The sequence below is a fragment of the Clarias gariepinus genome, chromosome 1 (assembly GCF_024256425.1).
Source record: "Clarias gariepinus isolate MV-2021 ecotype Netherlands chromosome 1, CGAR_prim_01v2, whole genome shotgun sequence".
Lineage (NCBI taxonomy): Eukaryota > Metazoa > Chordata > Actinopteri > Siluriformes > Clariidae > Clarias > Clarias gariepinus.
In genome coordinates this window covers 19,493,276-19,505,012 of record NC_071100.1, presented here as the reverse complement: position 1 = coordinate 19,505,012, position 11,737 = coordinate 19,493,276, and the positions used below count along the sequence as shown (strand labels likewise).

Below are 11,737 nucleotides of genomic sequence, written 5' to 3'. Positions count from 1 at the left end.
GGACCGTCTTGCGCCTTACCAGCCGCACGCCGACGAAACGTCGAACTCTGTGGAGGCCGGACCGCCTCAGGACAATGTTCGCGCTCATCCCTCACCTGCCAAAGTACGCCGGCGTTTCCAACGCCAGCGCCGACCGCTTCCACGCCTCCGAAACGAAGTTCGTCAAGGTGACCAGGGACGGTCACAGCTCGGGTGGGGGCAGTGTGGCGTGGGTGGGGCGGTGGCTGACGACCAGCATGCCTTGCGGGGATGTCGGTGTGTTCACCATGTTGGGGAAAGGTTTTTGGGTTAGTGGCTTCGGCCCTGTTTTTGTGTGGTGTGTGTGTGACGTGTGGAATGTGCTCTGGTTCAAGCTTAGGCTGAATTGGAGGTATAGGCTTTGTGTCACTGCGTGTACAAAATAAAGTACTCCCAGCCATTGCATTAAACAGCAAGTAAGCTCATCTGTCTTTCTAACATCATTTCCGGTGGTAAAATGCCTGCAGCTGAATCCTCTTTAGGACACGATCCTGTCCCTTGATGGACTTTCTTGGATGCCCTAAAGCCTTCTTAACAAGAATTGAACCTCTTTCCTTGAAGTTCTTGATGATCCTATAAATTGATGATTTAGGTGCAATCTTAGTAGCCACAATATTCTTGCCTGTGAAGCCATTTTTATGCAACGCAATGATGGCTGCACACGTTTCTTTGCAGGTCACCATGGTTAACAATGGAAGAACAATGATTTCAAGCATCACTCTCCTTTTAACATGTCAAGTTTGCCATTCTAACCCAATCAGCCTGACATAATGATCTCCAACCTTGTGCTCGTCAACATTCTCACCTGAGTTAACAAGACGATTACTGAAATGATCTCAGCAGGTCCTTTAATGACAGCAATAAAATGCAGTGGAAAGGTTTTTTTGGGATTAAGTTAATTTTCATGACAAAGAAGAACTATGCAATTCATCTGATCACTCTTCATAACATTCTTGAGTATATGCAAATTGCTATTATAAAAACTAAAGCAGCAACTTTTCCAATTTCCAATATTTATGTAATTCTCAAAACTTTTGGCCACGACTGTGTGTATATATATATATATATATACACACCAGTCTAGAAGTGTTTGTAAAAAACACCTTTTGCCCCTTCACTAGTGGCTAAGCAGAGCTGGTGAACATATTTATTACTAAAGATATTTAATGAGAAACCACATGAAAATATGTACTGAACTCTAAAACAATTCGAGCGAGTGGTTTAGCATCATCTCAGAGACGTATAAAATAAATAAATAACATTTAATTCTAGAAGTGATTAGTTAGGTAAAGACAACCTGATATCTTTAACTGTGTTTCATTTTTTTACAGAAAAACCTAAACCTGTACTCAGGTCAGACCTTAATGGAGCTGCACTGACAGGAAACTCAGTGACTCTGACCTGTACACTGAAACTGCAGTCTGCTGGATGGAAGTTTTACTGGATTAAAGACACACAGAGCACGAAGACTGACACACACTCCAACACCATCAGATCAGTTAGAGTCTCTGATGGAGGTCAGTACAAGTGCAGAGCTGGAAGAGGAAACCCAGTATACTACACACACTACAGTGATGCACTCTGGGTAAATGTTACTGGTGAGTAAGAGACTTTCTCTAAGTGATTCTGCACAACACTGAACATGTGAGCAGCGACACAACATAACTCTTTTAGCCAAATCATCTGCTGACACTCAGTGTTCATGAAGATGCATCATGAAGGATAAAAATATTGATAAAACAGGTCTGTAAAATGATCAGTAATGTGCTTTAAAACCATGAAACTCATAAGTCATTAAAAGTACAATTTCAATGAACTGTTCATTAGTTCTTTAGTTTTGGATCATATTAGTTGTATTAGTAAATTATAAAATTAAACTTTTTACCAGACTACAGTGTAATGGCATTTGGTAATATAAAGACATTAAAACCATTTTAATGTAACAGTAAATATAATGTAACTTTCAATTTCTCACCGAAAAAAAATGCCTGTTTTCATTTATCCAAAGTGAGGTTTGCTTCTCCAACTTACTGAGCAGTAGAGTTAATTATCGTATGAATGCACAGATTTTGCATCTTTTGTACCTGTGTACCTATGAGCCCCCCGCCCCTCCCCCCATATAGAGAAAAAGCATCACAAATAATGAACTACTTGAGTAGATGTGTGATATTTTCTATTCTCTCAAGATTTTACTGTACTTCAAGTGGTGTATAGTATAGCGAACACGTATATAAAGAATATAAAGTTGTAGCGAACACATTTAGTCGATTAAACACACTGATGTAAAGAGTCAGCTCCATTGTGTCTTTGTAATCTGTCTCAAAATATCTATTTATAAGCAGGCAAATATAAAGCATATGCTAAGTGATTAATGGTGACATACACATGAACTAATTTAATTTGAACTGAAAATGATAAAATATGCATAGTCACTCATATTTAAGTTATAGTGCGCACACACAACTTAAAAAACAAACAAATATACTGTATAAACATTAAATAACCAGTGTCCTGCCTTCAACCAGTGAAAACGTAAACACCTTTGCGTCTCACCAATTCATAATAAATTAATTTTTAAACGCTCGGGTCCAAACTGAATAAAAAAAAATTAAAATGTTGATGAACACAAGTCAACATATAAAGAGTTAAAATAATGAAAAAAAATATAGCAACTTAGAAACAAAAATAAAACCTGGCAGATTAATGGACATTTGGAAATGGATATTTTTCTTTTATGTATTAAGTGAATCTGTTTATAGTGTAATAAAATTACACCCGGTCAGTTATTTCTATTATGGTTGTGTATCTTTTAACTTTAGTTTCTTGTTCTCTTGCTGACACTCAGTGTTTATAAAGATGAACATTTTAGATAACACACTGTAATTCAGACATGAGTTAATAATGTAGAAGATGTGAATTTTACATTATCAGCGGAATTGTAAGTAATCGTCTCCCCTGCTGGGTGAATACACACACGCGCGCACACTCAGAAACTTTGCAAGCACTAAAACCAGGGGCATAGCAAGCTTTTCAAAAGTGTGGGGGATGAATGTGGTTTGTTTGTTAACAATAAAATTGATAAATACAATGACAAAAGGGTACAAAATGTATTAACATACAAGATATAAAAAGCTTTTAATTTAAATGAGTGATAGTGATACTAGATGATACTAAAAACACACTCAGAACACACTTGCTAGTCTTGCTAAAGATTTAGAATCAGAAATGCTTAATTAATCTGAGGGAGAAATTATTTTGTTACTCCAAATATACAGACAACATTTCATACAAACAACATACTGTATATTCAGAACAAAAATATAAACAACTATGTACATATATAAATGCAACCAACAACAACAAAAACTGACCAAATAATATATGACCAACGATATCTCTCATTTAAAAGAACCAAAAGCTTTCTTTCTGCTCTCCTTACAAGAGACAAACTGCTCAGCAACCTTTTTTCTGTTTCCCCTGTCCAGCTTGTCTTTATGTACATCTTAATGATACTGCGTGACAAAAGGACAGTGGGAAGCTTGATAGTGGCATGGGTCTGACAGGACTGTGACTGCTACATTTTGCTTACTTGCAGATAAGCAAGTAAGCAATGAAGATATAAAACAAAAAAAGGCCTCACAAAAAGCTTTTTCTAAATAATAATAATATAAACAAAAGTATAATAATATAAATAATAGTAAAAATAATTTAACAATTTACTGTTTTAAAAATTAAAATATTATACACATTAAAATAATATTCTTCCATATTCAACAGCTATGCAAACTGACATTATTTCTCACTTTTTACTCCTCACAGATACAATCAAACACAACAGGCAAGTCAGCTAATGAACAAACAATGCTCAAAATATCAAAATCAATTGCACTGGCAATAAACCCATAAATACATTGCTTAGCATTGTCAATTATTCTCTCCTCATCATTGCATGCCACACATATAACCGAATTTAGCTAAGTTAGCTACTGAACACTATCCCAATTAGCAATTGCCATTAGTCTAAAAAACGAAATATAATACAGAAAACATTCGACATGTCAACAAAACATAAACAGAACATCTTCCCAAACATATATCAAGCTTAAAAACCTCAAAAGCGTAAACATTTAAAGTACCTGGAAAACTGAGATGTAAATAATCATAACAACCATAAGTTCCCGCCTCCTCTGCACGAGCTGACCGATAAATCTAACACACCAAGAGAAGCGGGACTTAAGGCAGAACAGCCAATCATCAGCCGGTGTCATGTTTGAGAGGGAGGGGAGAGGAGAGCTGAAGCGAGCGTAGACACAGAGCGGCCAGAGAAACGGAGGAGCGAATACGAAGGCGTTTGTTCAAAACTGCGGGAAAACTGTAGAAAAAGTGTGGGTGTTGAACCCTCTCACCGGGAAAAGTGTGGGTGTTAAAACACCCACATCCCCCACGGGTGCGACGCCCCTGACTAAAACCCAGCAGGGGAGACAATAGGTAAACGGTTAATTTTTAAACGGTTTTAAAATCAGTCTCTTCGTTAATGTGTGTGTGTGTGTGTTTTCCATTATGTGTCCATTATTTCCTATGGGAAAATTTAATTTGGTTTACGAGTGTTTTGGAATACAGCCCACTTCCTAAACGAATTATGCTCGTAATCCGAGGTTCCACTGTCTAATGTTTGTCCTGTTTGTCTGTTTACTTTTGATTTTCACTTTCCTCTGTTAAAGTAAACTAATCATTTAATTTGTAAAGAATCACTACAGAATATGTAAACTTACTGCATATAAACTGTATACAAGTTACGACACTAACATTTACAATGAACAGTAACTCTAAATGCTTAATTAGGCACAAAGATTAGACTAACACACACACACACACACACACACACACACACACACACACACACACACACACACACACACACACACACACACACACACACACACACACACACACACACACACACACACACACACACACACACACACACACACACACACACACACACACACACGTGGCTCTCATCTCTTTGCCCTCTGCCTTTTCTTTCTCCTGTCAACACAAAGAGTGACCAAATAATGGTTAGCAATGTGGCCTTTCACCTCCAGGGGTGAGGGTTCGATCCCCAATTCGGGTCTGTGTGGGTGGAGTTTGCATTTTCTCTCTGTGCTTAGTGGGTTTCCTCCAGGTTCTCCAGTTTTCTCACACAATGAAAAGACATTCAGATTAGGATAAGTGACATTCCTAAATTGCCCATAGTGTACGTGTGTGTGCGTGTGCATGTGTGTGTTTGTGTGCGTGTGTGTGCACGCCCTGTGATTGATGGCACCCTGTCCTCATGCTTAAAGTCAGTATGTCTTTAATGACGTCAACTCAAGTCATGAGCATCATTCATCTGTTCAACATGTCAGACTTTTTTAAAGCGTGAACATAGTGAATAAAAAACTGGATTCTCTTTTTGTTTCTTTTGTGCTTGAACTAAATGTTTTTTTTGTTATTAGAATATTTAAAAATAAGCTAATTGTTGGCTTTAGGTCTACATGATATATGGTTACATGTACTGAGTGTGTGTTTGAATCGCACACTGTCAGAACACACACCTGTGCTCATTTAACACACACATGCACATCTACTGTACACAGCTCTAGTGAAAAAAACAATTAAGTAAAAATACAGCCTGGTAAATGTGTAAGTGTTGAGGTCCGGTAGTGATGAGAAATTTACCTGTGAAGAAGAAACAGAATAAACAGAGGATTCACAAATCATTTCATTCACTGATACTGATTTTATTACATTTTCTGCAGCACATGATCAGACTATTTAATCTTTAATCAGATATTTAATTGTTACAGACATTATTGTTAGATAGATGATTATGTCAAGATCTCCACCATGATTTCTCAGTATAAGAAGACGAGATCTTGAGCCCTGAATAGAGTTTTATTTTATATATGAACACAGATGTGTAGATTTAACACAATGTTTATAATCATCATGTGTAAAGGAAAACTATCAGTAAACACAGAGAGCTTTACACCTCAGTTTAATCAGGAATTTCATTATGACGACATCGTGTTAAATACAGATTGTATAGGAGACGTACGGTGGCCCAGAAGGTCAAGACACATCTCTGTGTGTGTGTGTGTGTGTGTGTGTGTGTCCCACAATTGTGTGTATAGTTTCTCTTGTGTGTGTGACGCTCTGTTACGTGTGCTCATTATGTACATTTATTTATGTGTTTGTCTGTAAGGTGGCGACACTACACTGATTTATTCACTTTTAGACAAAACATAATACTATTTCTAAAGTTTCCCAATATGTCTTTCAGTAAAGATTTGCATTTTGTGTTCTATGTTTCCAAAATAATTTTTGCTTCATACACACATTAAGATAAATTGATATAGAGAGATTAGAGAGTTACATCATCACATAGCAGTTATTGTCTGACTCTCACTTTGATATTATTGATGCTTTACATTTAATATCTCTATAGATTTTCATTCACATTATTTAAATAACTTAAACATTCATAAACAATGTGACATTAGTCCTGATGTGTTTAGTGCCATGACTGAGAGAGTAATAGTGTTTTACTGTAGAGGTGATTTGTGTAGTAAAGACTACTTCACATTCTGATACTGTATTTAATTTCTAACAGAAAAACCTAAACCCGTGGTCACATCAAGTCCTAAAGGAGACGTCCTGACAGGAAACTCAGTGACTCTGACCTGTACACTGAATGTGCAGTCTGATGGATGGAAGTTTTACTGGATCACACCCACACAGAGCACTGAGACTGAGACTGAAACGCACTCCTACACCATCAGATCAGTTAGTGTCTCTGATGGAGGTCAGTACAGGTGCAGAGCTGGAAGAGGAAACCCAGTCTACTACACACACTACAGTGATGCACTCTGGGTAAAGGTTACTGGTGAGTAAGAGACTTTCTGTTTAGTGATTCTGCACAACACTGAACATGTGAGCAGCGTCACAGTATGGCAACATTTACACAGATACACACAGATTTTTTTAGTTAAATTTCTTTTTCATCAAGAAACTTCTAAAAAGAGAAATCTAATTGTCAGGTACTGCTGAAATATCAGTGTCTTTTACCTTTAGTTTCTTGTTCCCTTGCTGACACTCATGCAGCATCTTATGGAGGATAAACATGCTTTTAACAAAAGGCTGTAAAATCATGACCTTAAAATATGTAATACATTTAAAGTACAATTTAGGAAAATTCTATTAAACCAATGCACTGTTCATTAATTTTTTAATCATATTAGTCGTATTATAGTAAATTATTAAATTAATCCTTTTTCCAGACTACATAAATACAGTAATGACATTTAATAATATAAAGACATTAAGACAATTTTAATATAACAGTAAATGTAATGTAATGTAAATTTAACTTTCCCACAAAATAAATGTCTGTGTTTTAATTTTATCCTACAGTAAGTGAGCTCTGCTTCCTCAACTCACTGATCAGTAGAGTTAATTATCTTATGAATGCATTTTGTCCCTTTGCAGCTTTTAAAGCTCATGTGTGGTATTTGCTGTTCTTACAAGATTCTACTGTACTTTAAGTGGTGTACACAGGGCTGTGTGACCTTTTGAGGGGAATGTGCTAAAACTGAAAAAAGGGCACCCCCCCCCCTCAACCCATCCACAAACCCCTCCACCACCAAAAAAAATAACACACAATAATATTCTTATATTATATTTAATTACTATTAATAACTTTTATACGGATAATATATAGGCTACATATAGAGGGTATCTTTTAAACTAATTACAACAACACTCTTCTGTGAGCCATGTGTTTGAAGATGTTTATGACCTCACTGTGATCCACTGGGATGTTCCTCTCAATGGCTACAAGGAGATACACCATTATAATGACATATGACAAAGGCATTTAAAGACCTTTTAATTTCTAAATTATATTTTACGATAGCTTGGCATTATACAGTGCAAATACACCTGGCCTTTTAGTAAAGTTTTACCAATTTGCGTCCTGGGTGGTTGTCTGTGTATTGTTTGCCCTGTGTTTGTGAATTGGCTGTGCACTCTCTCTTATTTAGTTGTGTAGGATGTTAATTTTTTTTCTTTGCTTTGTATACATGCAGATTACATTCTGCATGATAAAATATATAGAATGCACAGTGACCTAATGATTCTCATCTCATTGTGTAAAGTTTTTTTTTTATTTAATACAACATTATTACAGTAGTAAACCATGTTTTTCTATGTTTATACATGTGAAGACGAGCGGGGAGTATACAATACGAGACTTTTTAAAAAATCTAGCCAGCAAACACATGCATAATATAATAGCATCGTAAACTTTAACCTACAGTACCATGCTGTGTGACCATAGACTATATAATATGATGTAATGTTAATAAATTACATCATGTAATTTACATGCATCAGCACATTCAGCAGATAGCCATAAAATCAAAATAGAAATTTCTTATAATATATTTTACAGAGCTGACAAGGATCACTCGGTTGCTTTGTGTCAAACTCAAATGCAGTTACACCGCAGGTTTTTGACCAGCGAATGTGTGCAATTTGTCCATCTTTAAAACCACGACATCACATTACGTCAACATTACACCGGTGTGGTGATGCATTATATAACCCTTTTATAGACATACTAGTGTTTATTTCATAAAGACAACATTGCACTTATTCATACAACAAGATATTTTACCGTTACAAGACGAAGACCTTCATCTGCTTCTGCTCTATGACTCTGATGTGCTAAAGCGTAAGTTCGCGGCGCTCAGGGGGCGGAGTTGTGTCACTTTTTAATGCCTTTAATTGGTTAAATATTTGGTAAAAAGACAAACAGACGTAAAGAACCTACGTAAAGACGTAGAGAACCTCTGCTGGGACTAATGAAGATACAGGAGTCAGCTATTGGTAATAAATATTATTCAGTATGTTGTTCAAATTAAGCAGAGCTGTTACTAATATCACCAAGGCAGCAAACTTCAGTGAAGGAAAAAAACAGTACTGATCTTAGTATCTAATACTGTATATAAGTCTGTACTCTCACACAGTGTAGAATAAAAACATCCTAACAGGGCATGTTACATCTTAACATAGAACCCCTTTGATATCACCTTCACAATTCTTGTATCCATTGAACTTGTGAGTTTTTGGACAGTTTCTGCTTGAATTTCTTTTCAGGATGTCAAAATAGCCTCCCAGAGCTGCTGTTTTGATGCAAACCGCCTCCCACCATTATAGATCTTTTGCTTGAGGATGCTCCAAAGGTTTTCAATGGGTTTGAGGTCAGGGGAGGATGGTGGCTACACCATGACTTTCTCATCTTTTATTCCCATAGCAGCCAATGACACAGAGGTATTCTTTGCAGCATGAGATGATTGCACATGTCGTGCATGAAGATGATTTTGTTACCGAAGGCACGGTTCTTCTTTTTGTACCATGGAAGAAAGTTGTCAGTCAATATACTTTGCAGAGGTCATTTTCACTCCCCATGATTCTGTCCCAAAACATGACTCCGGCACCTCCTTGTTGACGTGGCAGCCTTGTTGAACATGATGGCCAGCCACCAACCATCCACTAGTCCATCCATCTGGACCATGCACGACACTCATCAGTAACCAAGACTGTTTAAAAATTAGTCTTCATGTATGCCAGAGCCCACTGCAACCGTTATTGCTTGTGAGCATTGGTTAGGGGTGGCTGAATAGTAGGTTTATGCACAACTGCAAGCCTCTGAAGGATCCTACACCTTGAGGTTCACGGGACTCCAGAGGCACCAGCAGCTTCAAATACATGTTTGCTGCTTTGTAATGCCATTTTAGCAGCTGCTCTCTTAATCCGATAAATTTATCTGGCAGAAACCTTCCTTATTCTGCCTTTATCTGCACGAACCCGTCTGTACACTGAATCAGCCACAAATGTCTTCACACTACGATGATCAAACTTAAGTTTTCATGAAATATAAAATTTTTTAATCCTCGTCCAAGGCATTGCACTATGTAACGCTTTTCGGCAGCAGAGAGATCCTTTTTCTTTCCCATATTGCTTGAAACCTGTGGCCTGCTTAATAATGTGGAACAACCTTCTTCAGTACTTTTCCTTTGATTGCAAACTAATTATCACACATTTCTGAGATTAATTCCAGCGATCCAAAGAGCCTCGAGACACAACACCATCCATGAGTTTAATGTAAAAACTAAACATTTAATGTTTATGACACTTACATCAAATTTGCATAATAATTTGAAACGCGGTGTAGGCGTAAAACCATATTGCTGCTCACAAATGCTCACCTCTGCCCTTAACCTAGCTTCCACTACTCTTTCCCACAGCTTCATTGTCTGGCTCATTAGTTTTATACCTCTATAATTGCCACAGCTTTGCACATCTCCCTTGTTCTTAAAAATTGGCACCAATACACTTCTCCTCCATTCCTCTGGAATTCTCTCACTCTCCAAGATCTTGTTAAACAAACTGGTCAGAACTCTACTGCCACCTCTCCTAAGCACTTCCATACCTCCGTAGGTATGTCATCAGGACCAACAGCCTTTCCACTCTTCATCCTCTTCAACGCCCTTCTCACCTCACTTTTACTATTTGCTACTTTCTGCTTCACAACAGTCACCTCTTCTACTCTTTGTTCTCTTTCGTTTTTCTCATTCATCAACTCTTTAAAGTACTCCTTCCATCTTCCCATCACCCTCCTGGCATCTGTCAGGACATTTCCATCTGTATTTAATCACTCTAACCTGCTGCACATCCTTCCCATCTCTATCTCTCTGCCACGCCAACTTGTACAGATCCACCTCTCCCTCCTTACTGTCTAGCCTAGCATACAAGTCCTCATATGCTCTTTGTTTAGCCTTTGTCACCTCTACCATCACCTTACGCTGCATCTCCCTGTACTCCTGTCTACTTTCTTCAGTCCTCTCAGTGTCCCACTTCTTCTTAGCTAGCCTCTTTCCCTGTATACACTCCTGGACTTCCTCATTCCACCACCAAGTCTCCTTGTCCACTTTTCCCTTACCTGATGATACACCAAGTACCCTCCTACCTGTCTCCCTGATTCCATTGTCTGTAGTTGTCCAGTCAACTGAAAGCACCTCCTGACCACCCATAGCCTGTCTCAACTCCTCCCTGAAGACAACACAACATTCTTCCTTTCTCAGCTTCCACCACTTTTTCCTCTGCTCTGCCTTTGTCCTCTTCACCTTCCTCACCACCAGGGTTATTTTACAACACCATTCTATGTTGTCTGGCTACACTCTCCCCTACAAACACTTTGCAGTCACTGATCTCTTTCAGATTACAACGTCGACACAAGATGTAGTCGACCTGAGTGCTTCTGCTTCCACTCTTATATGTCACCCTATGGTCCTGCCTCTTCTGGAAGAAAGTATTTACTACTGCCATTTCCATCCTCTTTGCAAAGTCCACCACCATCTGTCCCTGTGCTCATTCCTGTCCTGAAGACCACTGAGCAATAAAGGTTTTAATGTGAATGCAAAAACAAGATATTACAATTTATTATTAATAAATGAGTTTAAACATGACATGCTGCAGCCATAATGCAGATCAATAAATTACAGAACTTTTAGTCTTTTAGCAACCAGAAAGAATGTGGAAAAAATACAAAATTACAAAGAGACTAATATGGAGTAGTATCCAGTTAGGTGTGTGTGTCCATTTCCTTGATGTT

The 11,737-nt window shown here is 37.8% G+C and overlaps 1 protein-coding gene across 1 annotated transcript in view; it reads left to right on the top strand.

The window, feature by feature from the left end:
• Positions 1–475: 475 nt before the first annotated feature.
• LOC128520591 (immunoglobulin superfamily member 1-like) overlaps positions 476–11,737 on the top strand; it is a 283,702-nt gene continuing 272,440 nt past the window's right edge. The window contains 3 exon segments of the mRNA XM_053494902.1: positions 476–511; positions 1,140–1,155; positions 1,350–1,616. Of these exon segments, the coding sequence (XP_053350877.1) occupies positions 476–511; positions 1,140–1,155; positions 1,350–1,616 (319 nt within the window).